Consider the following 20,394-nt stretch of genomic DNA (forward strand, 5'->3'; position numbering starts at 1 on the left):
AGAATTTGCACAAGGATCTTAAAGCTGAAATTTTGAAATCTCACCTTGATACAGAGGTTGTTTTTGGACCATTTCCTGCTGAAGTCTTGAAAAAGTGTGATGAGAAACGGAAGCTTGATTCAAGGGGTGACTAAGATTTTTCCACTTTTGTTCTCCAAATCTAACTCAGGATCTATTTATAAAAAGCAGAAAATAAGATGATTTACCACATAATCCCATTGTCATAAATGGATGCTTTTTCCACTACATGTTAAGCGTCTATATGCTATAAGTGTGGCTCCCATTGGAGACAAAGCTTGGTAAATCCAGTGCACATTTTATATGTGTATCCCTGTCTCTATCTCTGTCTCTCTCTCTCCCTCTCCCTTTTTTTCTTTTTTTTTCCTTTTTTCTTTTTTTGGAATAATGACATGGTGAGGGTTTGTCTGAAGAATAAAGGCAGGTGTTGTGTCAGAAATAAGGCAGAAAAAAAAAGAAAGTGGGATATGCAGCCATGAAAGAGACGATAAGGAGGTAGAAGGACAGATGTCAATAACAGTGAGAAGTGATGAAGGGGACACTGAGCAAAGGTAGCTGTACAGGAATGTGGGAACCAGTATCATAAATAGCGTATGAGAGAAATAGGCAGTGTGACAGTCAGATAGAAAAAAACACAGGGTGGGGGTTTGGAAGGGGTTACACAGTGCAGGAACTTGTAAGAAGAGTACATGAGGGAAGGAAAGGCATCAGATGTATTTAAGGGAGTGAGTTAACCTACAAATGAATGACGGGATGAGGTTGGAAGAAGAGGATTATAGCCATGGGAATCTGGATCTTTCTAAGAATTGAATGCGAGTGATTGTGGGCTCCGGTGAGCAGAGTGAGTGAGAATTAATTGAAGATTTGAACTAGGAGGGGTCCATCCAAATGATGCAGGAGTATACCAGAAAGGATAGAATTCTGGATGTGGTCCTAAATGCGGTGGAGGAAGTCAGGAAAGTTCAAATGAAGATATCTTTAACCAACAGTGATCATACACTGTGTGGTTTGGAGTCTGAAGGAATATAAGAATGTAAACACAAAGATGGTTGTGGGGAATTTTACGGAAGCTGGATTATGATGAAGAAATGAGTTAGACAGCTGAAGATAAAAATGAGGGCCTAAAGAAGTTGTGTGAATTCTTCAGTTGTCAGTGCTATCGGCTATGAAAAGTAGACTAAATGTAGGGTAGAATCAAGACTAAGGAACTAGATTGCTACATAGTTAAATGTCAGAAGACTGTGCTTTGAGGAACAATATCAGGGATCAGGAAAGTAAGTTGAAGAGTAATCCAGGGGTTGGTCTGTGGGCCTATAGGTGTTTACTTCAGATGCCTCTGAAAGAAGAAAGAACAAGTATAAGGATGATTTTGGACTGACATGCTTTAGTACCACAGGATTAAAGCACCAAAGACCAAGAAGTGGCATGATAGATAGGCACAAATTAGCATATGAGGACATACACTGAAAGAACTGAAGAAACATCAAAGCCCTGAATTCTGTTGTGATAAACAGCAGACTTGCCACAAATATATTCTGAATGGCTCTATGTCATAACACTGAAAACTCATTTCACTGAAAATCTTCTCCACAAGAAATATATCCTGAAAATATGTTTTTGCAGGAGGGCAAGCCCCTGAACCCCCACCCCACTCTCATTACTTGTATATAGTAACTCCATGATCATGCAACCACAGAGATAAAAAAAAACACCACACATACTGAATCAGTGCTCAAGAGCAAACACAGACAGCTACAGATTTTGGGGTACACCATGAACCTAACCATTGCAAATCACTCATACTCTGCTAGACTCACTTCCCTAATAACTCCTATGATAAGAAATGACACCTTTACATACTTTCTACACAATTCAATACACTTATACACTTCCCAGTGAAATGAGTTTTCAGTGTTATATGAGTTTTCAGTGAAATGGGTTCAACCATTTGGGTGTCAGTGAAATGAGTTTTCATTGTTATGATAATACCCATTCTGAATATATTTTGTTCTTCTGAGCTGAAGAAATGTCATATATCCAGACTTTACATAAACAAAATACTATGAAACTTTGCAGTCTATGTCCCTACAGGTCTATATTTTTCTACAGTTACATTTCGGTATATCTCTGAAACTGAGATTTTATGATAAAAGTTGCAGTAGAATATATTTGAGTAGCTCGATTACGACCACACATAATTTCAAGAAGAAGAGGCAGATATACAGATCCTGTAAAAGTATTATTTATATATGTGTATATATATATATATATATATATATATATATATATATATATATATATGTGTGTGTATATTTTTTTTTTTTTTTTTTTACCTTTATAACCCCTTGATTACTATGTTTGTAAATGGCATATTACAGTGAAGGAAACTGTCACATAAATAGATAAACATGTATAATTTTGTTTCTAAAGCTGTTCCAGCTTAGTACAGATATAATTTAAATATATTTCACCCCTCCTAAACAGATGTCCTACACCCACCTTTTCTTTAAAGTAAATACTATGGTGCATTGCAAAATGTCACATTGCAAAGGACATAAAGCTGGAATGTGATATATTGAGACTGAAAAAACAAATATTAAGAAACTTTAAAGAGAAGTACATTTTTTTCGTTCATAAAATAACAGAGGAGAATATTTTTTTTTTTTAAACATTGAACACTACAGAGAGAATGGAAACATAATTTTGTCTATAAACAAAGAAGAATGTTGTTTTAATGTTATGCAAAATAAACTTGTTCCATATTTAGTGATATCAGGCTTTCTTGTAACTTAGAAGGAAATAGTCTGGTAAGTCTTATCTTTTTGTCAATTCGTCTGTCTTTCTGTCTTTCTGTTTATCTTTTACTCCGGAGAAGCCTGCCTGGGAAGTTCATTGATTGTGAAGTGCAATGCTGAAATCTTTAAATGTTAAACAACTGATCTTGGCTGATGATGTGTTGATAGTGATAGGTCTATAGACTAAAAGTCATAAAGCAGTGATTTAAGTGGAGTCTGCCCAGGGATATATGCAGCTGTAGCTGAATGTGATGTATATCTGGTCCCCCTACATTTTATTGAACGTACATTTGCTAGACTAACACAGGGGTGTGATTTAATGTCAACAGTATGAATGGCATGGAGTGTGTGTGTGTGTGTGTGTGTGTGTGTGTGTGTGTGTGTGTGTGTGTATCTGAGTTAGGGTTAGGGTCGTAGGATGAGTGAAGAATGGGTGTTGTGTGTGATTAGGTTAGGGGATAGACGTAGTGTTGTTTGTGTTTGTGAATTTTTGTGTGTCTGTCTTGTGTAGTAGCAGTGTTACGATAAGGTTTTAATGACATTAAGGTGTAGGGTTAGGGTTGGGGGAAGGGCCAGTGTTAGTGCTAGGGTAAGCAGCCATTACTAAGCCCCCTTGCTCCCTTTACAATGAGTGCTAACCCTAACCCTAAAGCTGCCACTTCCAGCCCTAAACCTACACCATAATTTCATTAAAACCATCCTGTAATATTGCCACTGTTCAGCAAATTTGAGGCTAGTGTTACAGGACGGTTTATTTTTAATATCAGGAGAGGATATTATTTTTTTTGTTGCTTTCATAGTTGTGTATGGTCAAACTTATTTTGTCAGTGTTTTACATTCGACATTATGGTGGTTCAGTCATAGACAACATATCCCTATTTTTTTCAAACATACAAACTGAACAGCAAACAAAACCACTTAAAGAAGAAATAAAAAAAATTATAATAATGGACTTCTATAACCACCCAACTATAACAGAAACCAAGCCGAACAAGTATTTAACACTTTCGTTCTTTTATTCTGTAGTAAGAACATCTTCAGAAAACAACGTAAAACAGTAAAAACTGTGAATCACACAAAAGATATACTTTCAGTAAGTCGTAAAATCAGATCAAGCAGCCAATAGCAGTGTAGTATCAATTAAAAGGTGTTGCATGTTTTCAAATACACCTATACGTGCAAAGAGTGAAACCCTAAATTAATTAGAGCAAATAAACAGTGATGATGTTAATATTAGAAGAAACAGTGAATATAGTGCATCAACTGAGTTCAGGGTTGTCTGCACCATCTCTGCACGCTTTAAGTATAACATCTTGTTTAAACCAGGGGTTGAGTCCACATTTAAATGCAACTGCCACTTTAATTCGCGGAATTCCAAAAGGGTGTCCACCTCACCAAAGAGCTGCTCAATATGCTCCAGTACCAAGAATTTAAATTGTGTATAACCTAGGCAGTAAAGAGTGTGCTTTGCAAGAGTGTTTCTAAAATCCTTATTTTTAATTGCAGCACAGTGTTCTTTTATATGGCTAGAAAGTCTCTGTGAAGTTTAGCCAGTATAGAAACTGTCACGTCATGCCAAATCTAGCATATACAATATTGCAAGCATAATGTTTCAAACAAGTTATTTGTTTGATACAATGTTTAAAAGTAAAAAATTAACCTGTTAAAATGTAATTACAAGCTACGCAGTTCTTGCAAGTAAACATGCCTGGGGCATTTTGACAGTTCTTTCAGTATAGGTCCATGGGTACAGTTATTGGAACTAAGGGAATTATGTTGGCAACTGACATTGAATGCCCATGGTTGTCCTGGACCTAACGAGTCTTGTTTCATTGTACCCCTTTTGAAATTTAAAGCATTGACAGGGATGAATGAAGAGAATGAGAGAGAGAGATGGTTGGATGATGTGGGGATAGTGAATCAGGAATTGAAACAGATTAGCAAGGAGGAAGTAAGGACAGCTATGAAGAGGATGAAGAATGGAAAGGCTGTTGGCCCAGATGACATCCCAATGTAAGCATGGAGGTGCTTAGGAGAAATGGCAGTGGAATTTTTAACTAGATTGTTTAATGAAATTTTGGAAAGTCAGGGGATGCCTGAGGAGTGGAGAAAAAGTGTTTTGGTACCTATCTTTAAGAATAAGGGTGATGTGCAGAGCTGCAGTAACTACAGAGGGATAAAACTGATCAGTCACAGCTTGAAGTTATGGGAAAGAGTAGTAGAAGCTAGGTTAAGAAGGGAGGTGATGATTAGTGATCAGCAGTATGGTTTAATGCCAGGAACGAGCACTACAGATGTGATGTTTGCTCTGAGAGTGTTATTGGAGAAATACAGAGAAGGTCAGAAGGAGTTGTATTGTGTCTTTGTAGACAGGGTGCCTAGAGAAGAGTTGTGGTATTGTATGAGGAAGTCGGGAGTGGCAGAGAAGTATGTAAGAGTGGTACAGGATATGTACGAGGGTAGTGTGACAGTGGTGAGGACTGCAGTGGGAGTGACAGATCCGTTTAAGGTGGAGGTGGGATTACATCAAGGATCAGCTCTGAGTCCTTTCTTATTTGCAGTGGTGATGGACAGGTTGACAGATGAGATCAGACAGGAGGCCCTGTGGACTATGATGTTTGCAGATGACATTGTGATCTGTAGTGAGAGTAGGAATCAGGTTGAGGAGACTCTGGAGAGGTGGAGATATGCTCTAGAGAGCAGAGGAATGAAGGTCAGCAGGGCTAAGACAGAATATATGTGTGTAAATGAGAGGGAGGGTAGAGGAATGGTGAGGATGCAGGGAGTAGAGTTGGTACAGGTGGACGAGTTTAAGTACTTGGGATCAACAGTTCAGAGTAATGGTGAATGTGGAAGAGAGGTGAAGAAGAGAGTACAGGCAGGGTGGAAGGTGGAGAAGAGTGTCAGGAGTGATTTGTGACAGACGGGTACCAGTAAGAGTGAAAGGGAAGGTCTACAAGAGGGTAGTGAGACCAGCTATGTTACATGGGCTGGAGACAGTGGCACTGACAAAAAGGCAGGAGTCAGAGCTGGATGTGGCAGAGTTAAAGATGTTAAGATTTGCACTCGGTGTGACTAGGATGGATAGGATTAGGAATCAGTATATTAGAGGGTCAGCTCAGGTTAGAAGGTTTGGAGACAAAGCAAGAGAGACGAGATTGCATTGGTTTGGACATGTGCTGAGGAGGGATGATGGGTATATTGGGAAAAAGATGCTAAGGATGGAGCTGCCAGGTAAGAGGAAAAGAGGAAGGCCTAGGATAAGGTTTTTGGACGTGGTGAGAGAGGACATGCAGGTGGTTGGTGTGACAGAGCAAGATGCAGAGGATAGGAAGAAATGGAAAGAGATGATCCACTGTGGCGACCCCTAATGGGAAAAGCCGAAAGATGATGATGATGATGATGACAGGGTAATGAACCAAAGGTAGGGGTGAAAGGTACAATCATACCTCTAGTCCCTTCCCTATGGGTTCACACTTTAAGTACCCTTTTTATATAATATAGCTGTTTATGTGAACATTATATTTAACACACATTTTCTCCTCCTAGTCAAGTTCCTTCAAGGAAATGCTGTATGACATACATTTTATATACTCTTTAACTGAATGCCCCTATTGCCCATTACAATTGGTTTTAATATTTTTACCATCTCATTGTATGCATTGAATGTTGAGTCATTTTTAGGTACTAGGTATTTTAGAACTATGTTTAGGTATACGATTTTAACATGGTTAAGTTTTACATGGTTAAAGGACTACATATTTCTAATTTTAATTTTATTTTTATTTTTTTTACAGAAAGTAACATACTTAAAAACAATCTGTTTGATAGAAAAGTTTTACAGTTTTTAGCTGACTTGCAAGATTAGTCAAGATGAAGTGCACTTAAAGTTTCAAACACTAGATGGCACTGTGATACTACTTTGCCTAAGAATGGTTGGAGTTGGAGACACTCCCTCTTGAAACATCAGATGAAGTGTTGTCATTGCTCATGGATGTGTGTAGAAAAGTTTTGTAACTTAACTGTTTTTATATTCTGATGAACTTCGAATAAGGGACGAACGCACTTAATGTGTATGTATTTTTTTGTTTTGTTTTTTAAGTGGTTTACCAAATAAAACAGTTGCTGCTCGCGACCTTCTGTCTTGGATTTGTTTTGGTTTTGAAGCCTTTTGGATTTTGTGTTTTACCAGTTTGTCAAACCCTCCAGCATAACAAAACTCATTCAAGACTACCTAAAGGTACTGTTGCTCAATGCTAGGAGTTTAAATAAAAAAAAATGCATTCACTGGAAGCTCTCCTCACCCTGTAGAATACAGACATATGTGCAGTCATGGAAACATGGTTCGGAACCATGGAAGACACCCCAGCTATCTAAGCTTACAACGACTTTCATACATTTCAATCCCCCTCTTCTCAGGATAAAACAAAGGGAAGAGGTGTCCCAGTGTTCATAAAGGACAAGCCCACTGCTAGACTGGTCGAATAACATTATTTGCTACCCCTCCATAAACTGGGAGACTTACACAACCCATAATTCACTTGCTCAGAGGTTTTTGGACTTCATCAATGCAAAAACTGTAGCGCAAATAGTTATCTCCCCAATTAAAGGTACAAATATCTTAGTCTTAGTACTTACCAGCATGGGGGGATGCTGCTCCCTCCAGTGCATTAAATCTTCCTTGGTTTGATCTGATCACAAAATGATCTCCTTTAGTATTAAAACTAACCTAGAACCCCCATCAAACTCTAAACCTGTTAAGAACTTTGCTAAGGCCAATTATCTCAAAACTAAATGACAGCTTATTAAACTTCCTAGCCCCTCCAAATGCGGTTAACACTGAGGCATACTCTGAGCTGTACACAAAAGCACTGTACGACCACATTCATTGCTGTGTGGAGGAGGTAGAACCTGTCAGAGTCAAATCTATTACTACTGACAAAAATAAACCACCCTGGTGAACCCCTAGCATAAAGAGGCCATTCAACAAAAGGAAAAACTCCTCCCAAAGCCAAGAAGGAACAGACAAAATAGTGCAAAAAAGACACTCATCAGTCTAAACAAACAAATTAGAGAGCTGGTGAAATTTGCCAAAGCAAACTATGAGGCATAGATAGTCTCTCTGGTGAAAAATAACCATAAGGCTTTTTTTTTTATTTTGTTCGTAACTTCAGGGGAAAAGCTCAGCAATATGCTGAGTTAATCATGAATGGCAACACTTGTACCCAACCTGAAACTATAACAAACCTGCTGGCTGACAAGTTCATTTAACCCCCCCCCCCCATCACTTCCTACCACACCAAAAGAAATACCTGTAACCATCTGCCTACCAATCTTTACGAGGGAACAGATCTTTACTGCACTCGCTAAATCTAAAAATGCAGCCTCCATGGGTCCCAACAACATTCCAGGATGCACCCAAAATAGCTTAAAACAGACTCTGTCAGGGCCAGTAGAAACCGACTTTAACCACAGCCTCCAGACGGGCTTTCTCTCAGTGGAATGGAGAACTAAAACAGTCATCCTTCTGCACAAGAGGGGCCCTCAACTGTCCCATGGAACTACAGACCCATAAGCTTGACCAGTCTTATCTGCAAGGCCATGAATCTGATCAGCAATGACATAGGAACTCTCCAAATACTGGACCAGACCCAATTTGGCTTTGTTAAATGGAGGTCTTACCTGCTCAATCTGGTGAACTTCTTTGAGAAAGTCACCAGTGCCATGGATAAGAGGAAAACGGTACACGCCGCTTATCTAGACTTGGATAAAGCATTCAATACAATCCCACACTCAGGAGACCATATATAAACTTACTGAGTTAGTCAAAACCCCTTACATCATCAGATGAACAGCCAACTGGCTCACTGACAGGACACGTTGTCCGGTCAGGTAAATCCACTTTCAATAAGAAACCTGTTAGTAGCAGTGTCCCACGGGTCTCAATGTTGGGACCCCTCCTGTTTGGTATATACTTCTCTGAAGAGAAGGCCAATGTTGGGGGCCTCTGGCTAACTAAGTTCACTAATGAATGTAAGCTGGGAGCAATCACTGAATCCCCAAATAATGCTGACATCCTACAAACAGGCCTAAAAATGACAGATGACTGGTGCCAAAACTATGGTCTGAGATATACCCTTCAGTACATCAGATATTCTGCAAATTATAATATTGATAGCACACCCCTAAAAGTAGATCAAGGGGTGAGAGACTACCAGGTAGCTAAAGTAATGAGGAAATCCTTCTGTGTGGCTCAACTTGTAGCTAAAGGTGTGGCATCAAGATCAAAGGAAGTCACAGTGCCATTGTGCTCAGCTCTCACCAGGCCCATAATCGAGTACAATGCGCCCTGCTGCATGTTCCTAACCAGGCACTTACACCAACTGAAGTGGCCCCAGAGGTTTCTCACTGAAAAAATAGAACGTATAAGATACATTTTACAGACCGACTAAAGGTCCTATCCCTTTACTCTGTCTCATATTGTTTATTGAGAAGGGATTAATCCCTGACTAACAAGGTGTTCCCTGATCCAGCCCTGATAAAATGTTACATATTTACAAGAAAAATTATACAAGGGCTACTCATTCCATGGACCTGAACCTTATTTGTGACTCTAACAGAATTTGCTGGAGAGACAGATTGGTATCCCAAAGGCTACCTCGTCTATGGAATAAAATTCTCATCTTCATAAAACAAAGCCCATCCCTCACTCTCTTCATAAAGAATTTGGTTAAATGGTATGGGGAACCATAAATTCACTCCTGGGGTACTGCTCATTTCCCTTATGAACAGAGGCAGTCTGTAAAAGGATCTTAGGGCTCCAACACCCAAAGATCTACTAACCCAGTACCCCATCCCATATCTGATGAATTAAGATATAAATATTGTCATATCATGGGTATTACCAGCTAGGCTTGTACAGGCTGTTGTGCCATTAGCCTAGTAATCACCTATGAACCTATGAAGACCTATGTCAAACAGTACAACAGAAGTACTGTGATAATGAGGGCCTTAAAGACTGATGTAGAAGTCAGGCAATGGGAAAAGATTATTAATGTGAAAGTTGTAAGGATCTTGACTTTTCTTAAGCAACTTAAGATGTAGCTACATTAATAGGAGGTAGATATTAACAGTAACAATGATTAGTTGTGTGCTATAATGGAAGATAATCTCAAGAAAAAGCCCATGCTTTGTTAAGCATTTTAGATGAAAGGGCTATTGGAAATCAATGTAGATGACCCTTAACTAACAATAGTTTGTCAGAAAGCATTGACAAAGGTGGCTTTTATTAAGAAAGCTGCAACTATAAACTCAGATGTGAAAATCAGAGGTATTTGATTTTAGCCAGGAATCAGTCATGGCTAAGACTTCAGGGTTGTGTTTAGCCGTAACTGAGAGATGTGTTACTGCTCACGGCTCCAAGGTATAAATCAGAATTCATTTTAGGCTAAAATCAAAAGTCTGAGTTATGGATTAGATGAGTATATCCAATGCAATCCATAGGTCACAGAGGGGCATCCATCCTTTTAAGAGTAAAAGCCTAGTGCTTGAATTGCTGTGGTTCACCAACACATACAAACAGCATCCCTACTGGTTTGTAAATGTCTAGAACCAGAAGTGGGATGTGTAAAGGAACACAAGCAGATGCTTTGATTGAGTGAACTGAGTTTGCGTTCTTGCCAAGCCTCGCATAGTGAAAATACTTATTTCTCTTTTTCTGCTAATGGAATTTGTCCCACTAGAGCTACTTGCCTAGGCCAATATTTGTTTTCATTTTGAAATGGGGTAACTACTCAGCAAACAGTTTATTTTAGGTTTTACACATAATGAAATGAAAAGCTGTTTTTTTTTTTTTTTTTTTTGCAGTTCTTCTCAAAATGCTTGACCCTAGGGCCCCAAGCATGTGTTAATCATTTATATAGTCAGACTTAACCTCAATGTAGCACTAAAATGAGAAAAAAAATGGACCAAACTCTAGCAATTCACATTTCCCCACAGTAAAGTAATTTGCTTTGCTTTGCTTTGCTTTTCGTGGCTTTATTTATTAGGTCTGAACTGTTGTTTAGTTTGTGAAGTCTTGACAATGTTTATGCTGGGGAAAAGTTGTTACAGTTGCTGTTTTAGGTTTCTTTGAAGGACAGCAGTTTTGTTTATATGTCTGATGAGAGCTATGAATTCAGCCAGTCCTCTTTGTCACTTTAATACAATGTGTTCTCTAAGCTCAGTTTGTACATTGGGTCAGAGATGCCTTTCCTCATCTGAGGGAAGAACTGGGCCTTTTGCAATTTAGATGACAGAACATTGAATAGTTTTCTTGGGTAAAATATGAATCCATGCAGCCATCATCAGATGGCTGTAGTACTGGAAGAACGCTAACGTACTAAAGATCGTATGCTTTATAATAAAGAACATATACTTGTAATGCAGTCTTAATGAATATCAATGTTTGACAAAAAAAATTAAAACTAATATTACTATCAACAATTACCTTCTTTTTTTACTACCCCTTGTATGAATTATCCTGTCACGTTCATTGTTCATTCTGATCCACACAGCCTTCTACATGTTTACTTACATATCCAGCTCCCCTGACCTATTTCAGTTATGTGGGGGATTATACCGCTTTCAGTTTTACCACAGCATCCCTCCTATACACTGTGTACCCACAATGTTTTAATCTTATTCAAGCTTTACAAGACACAATAGCTGGGAAACAAAATGGAGAGCCATGGGGCAGAAAAGCTAATCTCTGCACCACTGTACTGCTGACTTTGCTGTTCCTTACTTTCCATGTTTCTATTGATTTTCTCAGTTTTACCATGTGTGTATCTATGGTCGTTGGCATTTCTTTTCCACTAAGCAAAAATGTTCTCTTGTGTTTGCTGTCAGTACTAGACTCTGCTTTTCTAAAAACCCTGACTCTTGGTTTTTTTGGACCACTTACAATGCCTCTTCCTTTAACTGGCTTTAAATTATTGTTAATAAACCCTCCACTCCCCTAAATTTATCTCCAGTGATCCTTTGTCCTATCACAGAAAATGCATGTAATTACACAAATGTAGGCTCATATCTCTCTGGATATTTGTTTTCCACTGATGTCAAAGCCATGATATGTGCACTAGATGTTCAATCACTTTTGAACTACATTATGTGAAGTATGTTGTCACCACCCATGCCAAGGATGGGCAGCATTTCTGAGAATGGTTCTGTGTATATACTGCTTGCCTGACCTATCTGCAATTACTCAAGCTTCTTCTGCTCTGTTCTAATGCATGTCTACGCCTTATAACTTCCATGCATAGATGACAACATCATGTTTCTTACTCTGTGCAGCTGCTCTGATATACGTACGGTTTATTTATTATTTATTAATTTTGCATGTTTAAAATTAATAAGTGAGCTGTTCACAGAATCCTTTTGAGTCATGATTGAGGGCAAAGGCAGTAAGCAATGAGAAAGCCGATATTGTATAGAAACTAGCATAGGTTATATCCTGGGTGTGGTGCATTCAATTCAATCCAGTTAACCCAAGAAACCAGCATATATGCAAAATCTAAACTAGACCTAAACTATTCTTTCAAAAAATTAAAACAATCAGGGAGTGTAATGCAGAAATGACATAAATATTTCCCAAAATATATGCAAGAAGCAACCTAAAGTAGAACAATGCAATCTAGGGAGAGGCATAGAAAATGGGAGTTATTTTAGGGTGACTACCTGAAATCTGGAAGAGAGAAAGGTGTGTTAGAGGGAGACATGAGTACTAGAAAAGAGAGTGAGTAGAAAACATGAAAGGAAGGGAGCGTAGAAAGATGGGGTGTGAAAAAGAGAAGAAAAAAGCGGATAGAGAGAGAGGTGAATTAAGGGTGTGTGGGTGAATGGTCTAAATTACTAGGCAGGATGAGACAGAAATGCTGTTCAAAAGAGTTGAAACATTAAGGAGATTCAAATGCCAGAGGGAAAAGCCTTCCCAACAGTATGACAAGTTTTAGAAAGAGAGCTTTTGGCGATGGACCAGTAGAAGGTGGAGATTCTGCAAGGTAAAAGAGCCTAGGAAAGTCGAGCAAAAGGCCAGTGAGAGTTCATCTCACTCCATTAACAAGTAAGCACAGGACAAAAGTCTAAGGTAAGTAATTTAAAAATGGTGGCGGTGAAGAGGAAGGTAGCATGTTCAGTAACGAGAAGTGTCTTGATGCAAGAAAGGAGTAGACATGATGGGTCCAATGATCAAAAAGTGTGTGATTTACAAAGAGAGGTGAGAGGGAAAACATATTCAAGGACTGGCATAAGAAGTGATTTTACAACAAAGTAATATGCTTTGAGGTACTGTAACTAGCATGTTTATATAACAAGCATTTCAGGTTACAGAGGGCCTCAGTTAGATTCACTCCCTTTCACAGCAGTCATGGTTCTTGGCATTCACCCTATCTCATAATCATCTTCCACTCCTATGTCGCTACCCCATTAATTACTGACTCTTCCAAAATTGTATATTTAGTACTTCTTTTGGGATAGTTTCAACCCTGTCAAGGTTCTTTGAGAACATTCTTGACAGAATCTCTAGCTTCCACTGCTGATGCATCCTTGGGAGGGCACAGCTGTACCAGAACATTCTAAGAATTGCAGAGAACAGTTGCTAAAGAAAATATCTTTTGATTCATAACACTTGCCTTCCCAGACTCAGCTCTAGATCAAGTACTGATAAACAGAAAGCAAAAGGGACTTAACAGGACTTAAAAATGTCATGATTCTAAGTTAACTGGAATATTCGATAAAATGACGGAATCATTTGTAAATAAAAGGTAGGAAAGACATAACCATTAGGGAAAAATTGCTTGTGGAGTTTTTTTTAGAAAAGCTTTATTAGAAATCTGAAAAAAAGATGGAAGAAATGGCGGTAAACATGTAGGAAACAGAACAGAAGAACAGCAGGCAGGTGTAATTACTGCAATGATATAAATAGTCCATAGTAGCAGATAGGTAGTAATCCACTCCAGAATTATAAAGTCCATTGTTAAGTCCCTAGCTCCACTATTATCTGCATAATTTTGAATTGTCATACAGGCATTGCATTTTTATTTTCGCCTGTTTCCTGCATGACATTAAAAAGAAAATATCTTTTCAATATTCTTATATATTATGCCATTGTGGGTAACTTTTTTTACACTTTCCTTGCAATGGACAGAATGACCCCAAGCAAGTTGTATATGCCACTTTGTCTTATATTAACATGTAATGACTCTAGATTTTACTGATTGCAGATTTTCTCTAGTATATCTGCCTTTCAAGTTACTGTATGCCCATATTGTAACCTTAAGCTTTATATTTTTATCTTTTGTATAAAAGTACCCATTTTGTAAGTGTAGTTTTTTTTCTGCCTAGGCCTCTGTTGAAAAGGGGATACCACAGCCTAGTGTGACTACTACAGCCAACAAAAGCAAAAAATAAATAGTATAATAAAAAAAAAAAAACAAGGGTAAATAGGAAAGGGTACCATATTCAGAAGAGAGGACTCAGTTAGCTGCCTACTAGCTGCCCAATAGCAGACAACCCCAGTATAGCATCCCATACACTTCTACACATTTTCTTTTTCAGCCAGACACTGTATTTGCCGTCTTTCTGAAAAATATTCAGTACCTGGTACCCCCTTCTATAACTATCACAGCACCAGCATTGATCACATCTCTCAGGGAACATCTTTGCAAACTAAGCCAGGTTGTGGAATGAACAATGTAATGCACTTCATATAAATAACTATAAAGTGATACTAAAGAGGTAAGCTCTGCTGACACTACTAATATTAGTTCCTGGTATAGTGGTGTTAGAATTTCCCCACCATACCATGTACCTTCTCTCAGCATGAGTACAGATTGAATAAATTATATCCCTCAGTCCATTTATAGATGTCATAACATGGAATCTTTCCTAAGTTTAGTCCCTTCCAAAATTCATCTACATATCTCAACTGCTGTATTAAAAATGTAACTAAAAACTTCAAGTAGGTGACTACACCGGTAAAAAGGGTTAATTTTACGTTATCGAAACTTTAAAAGTTCGAACGCTATATGATTGAACCCATATGTTCGAACTTTTAAAATTTCGAAAATGACAAGAAAATAAATAAATAAATAAAAAACAGAAAAAAACCTACCTAACTTTTAAAAGTTCGAACATATGGGTTCTACCATATAGCATTCGACCTTGACAACGTAATAGGGAACCCGGTAAAAACGCTATATGTATACACATTTAAGAATACAATGAATTAATTTGAAGTTATCGTGAAATATGATATCAGGTAATCATATTAGACAGGCTATATGGACCTCCTTATTCTGTCAAAATGAATGCTTGTGTTGACATTTGAAGAAATACGCTGCACAGGATTCAGTCTCAGCTTCAAGGAAAACAATATGTCCAAAAGACTCTCCGAAATATGACCTGTTGAATTTAACATTTATATGCCAGGGGTTACACATCTGAATCCTGTTTGCTAAAGTCAGTAAAGTTTCTGGAAGCCCCATTAAAGCTACTTATGACCACTAATCCCCTGCTAGTAGTCATGTTGTGCTGCTCCTCCTCCTTTGCAGTGATTTGCCGACCCCTTAAGTTCATATGTCAAAGTAGAATAATTTGACAGTATCAGGACTGCTATATGTTATATGTATTCTTGTAGTCTTGAAATGAGGTGGGATATTTAAATAAAATGAGAACTCGTTTTCCTTTAAGATTAAACTGCACACAGATATATTCTTTGTAGAAAAAAATCAATTTTTAATATATTTGCACATTTTTCTTTCAGCGATATGCATCCTGCCATGCCTAAATGGAGGCAAATGTGTTGCACCTTACAGCTGTGAATGCTCCAGAGGATGGACTGGATCTCGATGTCATATCGGTATGGATAGCATTCCCTTTTTATAAAATATCTGATTTGTATAAAAAAAATATTGTTACGTTGTATCTTAATGAGTTTTGGGACTGATACGCATCTGAAGAAAACAAAAGCATTGAGCATTAATTTGTTTAAAAATAGTTGTATCTAGTGCTCATATTGGAGTAGCTTGTGGATGATTGTGTGATGACAAATATTGTTATGCCTGTCCTGGTTTAGTCTGATACCACTCTCTCAAGCAGCATCCTGGGAGGATGAAGCTGATGTTTCCTCTTTCGACTCACTGGTAGTTTTTAGACTGCATCCTTTAGCTGCAGATTTACTAGTAGCTGAAAATTAATTTACTGATTATTTCCACTGCAGTCTACAGCAGTCTACAGTAGTTTCTTGTTACAATATCGTACAGTGCAATACAACAGACTTCGACAGCATATCCCAGCCTGCCTGCAAAACATGAACAATTTCCTTTATATATTCAACAATTGCTTGGATATTGTCACTCAGTGTTCTGTGCTCATGAAATGTGTTCTGACTTCTAATAACTATAACTTTTCATTGTACTGCCTCAATCTGTCTTAAATAGTCCTTTCAAATGCCGAATCCCAGTTTTGGTCTACTCAAGCTACCAAAGATACTTTTAGTAATATTAGTCCTTCATTTAGTATATCGTAGGATGCCTCCTATGAACTTATGATGATCTTCTGCTTGGCCACTTTTGTGTACCTTAAGTTCAAGCTTTTATGAACCATAATGCCAAGATTTTTGTAGCAGACATAGTTTCTATGTCTGATAAATTATAGGGCTTGACAATTGCAACTTTACCAAATAACGTAAAATTCAGTTTGTCTTGTGCTTGCTGATAACTATGTTGTTCAACCTGGCCACTTATTTAGGTTGTCTAAATAGCTCTGTAGAGTTTTATGATCTTCCAGACAAGTATTTTTCATCAGTTTTAAGACCCTATGCATATAAGCAATAAAATATCCCTTGTGAAATGTCAAGGTCTATCATGTGTAAACCAAATAATTATGGGCTGAGAACTGATCCCTAATGAACACTCTGACCAAAGCCAAGGAAGTTACTCCTGTTAATATCTAGTTGATCTTAGTAAGTCTTAGCTGTTAAGCATTCTCTAGTCCATTGTACCACTTGGTAACATAGACCTTAACATGACCATTGCATTCAGAAATATTTGGTGCATGGTCAAAGGTGCTCTTAACACTGGTAATCTTTAATATGCCACTATTGCTCTTATAATGTTATGATGAAAATCTTATGGTAGATTGATTGTTTTCAATACAAAGTTTATGTCTAAAGATGTAGCATCCAGGTCCAGGAATGTAATCATTCCACTTTACTGAGTGCTTATTAGTCTGATCATTGAAAATAAAGCACCGTTTGGTAAGTACCTGTCCAAACACTTGTCACATCCAGAGTGACCACAACACTTTCTCACTGAAAACAATCAAGGACCTATATCACAAAAAAACTATGCAGACCATATCAAAGCCATGACTCTCTACTTGGTATCTTACAGACTACTAACAGGTGACCTCTGACTTGTGTGTAGAACCTCAACAGAGCCTATTCCATCAGGTATATTACACATTCATAAGCACAGTGGTAGCATGAACATCAACTCAAGGGATCTCATTCACTTTTGCAACATAAAATGAACATGTTGGCAAGAGAGGTACATATTACATAGAATACCTTTTCTATGGAACCATCTTCCACCCAATATAAATTGAAGTGTTTCTCCTACTCCCATTCAGTATAAATTGAAGTGCTTCTCTTACTCTTAGGGGCAACAATTAAATTTCACAACATTGCCTCGTTCTGCCTATCTCTGGATGCTATTACGCTGGACTGTTCGGTCCCAAAAATATATATTACTGCATTACTTCTACCATGTCTTTTGTGAAGGCTATTATTCCTTTAGTACTTCAAGCGAATTGTGAAGAAGGACCTTTTACTTACTACATGAAACAAATGATGACAAGTGTCAGTATTTCCACTGATGGATATCTTGCATGAGTTTTCCTGTATAACAAGTGTAACTTATACTTATTATTCAGACTTAGAGTAATCCATTTATTTCCATAAGAATGACATAAGATTGAAATTCTGAAATGGTAATGTTAATCTACATGTTTTGTACCTATCCTACTCTGAGGCAGGACATGCATGTACTTTTGCACATGACACACATTTTCAGATACAACAATATATGAATCTGAAATCATAAGTTATGATGAAGGTTTTACATTACTAAAGTATTCATTGTGTAATACCTTAAGCTTTCTGCAGTAGAAGCCCTTGGTTTTACACAAATGACTCCATAGGATCATAAGAGGTTACTAGGCTGAAGGCCCTGGGGCCCTTACAAGCCTAGTCAAGAGTTTATCCCCAAAAAAAAACCTCAGTCAGCACCTGTCACCCCTGTCAGTGAGGGACACAGGTGGAACACCTCGGACAAATTTGTGGTTTCCTAACCACTCATCAAAGTTGCACTTGAAGAGGGTCAGTGGGGCTCTCTGTTTGATGTGTATGGGAAGGTATTCCAGAGGCTGGACAGCCTCTGGGAGACATACCTGTCTCTCCAGCAGGTTTTGTTGATGTTGCATATTAGATTCAGGCCTTTCACATGGGTAATGCGTGAGGAGTTAGACTTATGGCTATGGAGCATCTCTAGTAGGGCAGGGTCCGAGATTGCCTTGTAGGCAAGATACAGATCACCTCTGAGCAACCTGTACGATACCAAGTAGAGTGATGCTGATTTGAGTCTGTCCACATAGGATAGGTGTTGGAGGCCATGCATTCTCTTTGTGACATATTTCTGTGACCTTTCAGTTGGTGCAGATGTTTGGAGATGTACATACCAAACAGAGAGTTATAGTCAATTATTGGTCTAATGAGGGAGGAGTATAGAGATCCAATAACATTGTTTTTTCTTGATGTAATCCCTTTACTTATGAGATGAACCAAGTAAAAGGCTATTCTGACCACTGCTGCTAGAAGCTGCTCGAATGTGAGATTGTTATCAACCTGAATATCCAGGTCTCCCACCACAGGTTGTGTACTTGGTAGTTGCCGCTGATGTGGTAATCAGTAGGGGTCGTGTTTCTGCCGAATGGTATAATGATACATTTTTTTGCATTTAGTTTGAGGCCATGACTTTGGCACCAGTCATTAGTGCTGTGAGACCCTCTTGCAGAATGTTAACATCATTTGGGGAGTCAATGACAGTACCCAACTTACAGTCTTTTGCAAACTTGGTCAGCCATAGGCCTATATGGACATACAGTGTTTTCGCTAGTACATGGCTTCTGAATGCCCGTAACTTTTTACTTTCCCTTTTTTAAGTTTTTTTATGCATTCAGGCCAGAAAAGCCATACCCCACTAGTTGTATACATGTCGTGGTTTGCCTTTTTCTAAACTCGTTAGTACAGCATAAGCAAAGTGTCTGCTGATACTTTAGAGAGAGAGAAAAAAAAAGCTTAAAAATAAGTCTGATGTCCATAGCAAATAACATTTAAGCCTAAGAGCAAGTGGTTACATAAACAAACCACCTAGGAAAAAATCCAAGAAGGACCCAGCAAAGCTAAAGTCTTCATTGTATAATATCGTAAAGCTCCTGAAGTGGAGGCCCATGGGATATATGCAAATGACCCCTTAAGAATATACCACCATTTCTTCTATAGGGATTCTGAATAACTATGACTTTTTTCGTTTTACTTTTTTAAAGTTTTTACTGGTATATTCTGGCAGTAAAACCAAACACCACTAAATGCAGACATGCTATGTTTTGCCCTTTTTCTGAGCTCCAAATTATAGCATAAGCAGATTGCTTGGCCATACTTCAAAATAATGCACATAACATCCAAACAAGAAATTAAAAGGTCACACAGACACAGTCTGTAGCATTTTCTTTGTTTTGTGAGATTTCTCACTTCTTCATTTTTGGGTGATAAAGTTGATCTATATAAGTTTAGGGTGGATAGAAGGCTTGCCTCCTTGTTAAAATGTTCACAGTTTACTTTTACCATCTTATGTGTTTCAGGCATTATCTTTTGGTGGTGAGGTTACATTTTTGGAGTTCAGGTTTCAGTACTGGAATCCCTGTTATAATTTTTTGTTATGATACAAATTCTTAGATAAGGATAGTATGTGAAAAATGACTCCATATATTAATGGTTTCACATGCACAGTTTTGTTTACTGTACACTTGAATGAGTGGTATAACCATGTTTACAGTGGTCCTAAGACCTTTCATTACTTTATATAAGCTCAGGAAAGCAAGTAGCTGTATGATGCATTGCCTGATCTAGTTCTTTAAACACCTTTATTGAATTATCAATTGTAACATAGGCAAAATTACATTTATATAAAAGTAGCAAACCATATTAACAAGTTCATATTTACAAACATTATACATCACATATATCATCATTTGTCATATAATCAAAGCAACATTACATAAACTGTTCAATTCTTGTCTTCTATTAAATCTTATTCCTTCTCCAAAACATTTTTCTGCATGTACTGTTCCCACAATTCCCATTTTTTCTATGTAATTTACTCCTACCCTTTTCTAAATATTCTACTTCCTGTTCTATTATATTTGTTACTATATTCATTACTTTGAGTATAGTTGGTTTATATTTTGATTTCCATTTTTCAGT

The 20,394-nt window shown here is 37.8% G+C and overlaps 1 protein-coding gene across 3 annotated transcripts in view; it reads left to right on the top strand.

Moving 5' to 3' along the window:
* The window catches only part of SVEP1 (sushi, von Willebrand factor type A, EGF and pentraxin domain containing 1), a 2,252,988-nt gene that overhangs the window by 2,000,529 nt on the left and 232,065 nt on the right, over window positions 1–20,394 (top strand). For all 3 annotated transcript variants that reach the window (XM_044061036.1, XM_044061037.1, XM_044061038.1), the window contains one exon: window positions 15,616–15,711. In XM_044061036.1, the coding sequence (XP_043916971.1) occupies window positions 15,616–15,711 (96 nt within the window). The remainder of the gene's footprint in view (window positions 1–15,615; window positions 15,712–20,394) is intronic.

Source organism: Protopterus annectens, chromosome 2.part0 (genome assembly GCF_019279795.1).
Source record: "Protopterus annectens isolate FY-2018-M chromosome 2.part0, PAN1.0, whole genome shotgun sequence".
Lineage (NCBI taxonomy): Eukaryota > Metazoa > Chordata > Ceratodontiformes > Protopteridae > Protopterus > Protopterus annectens.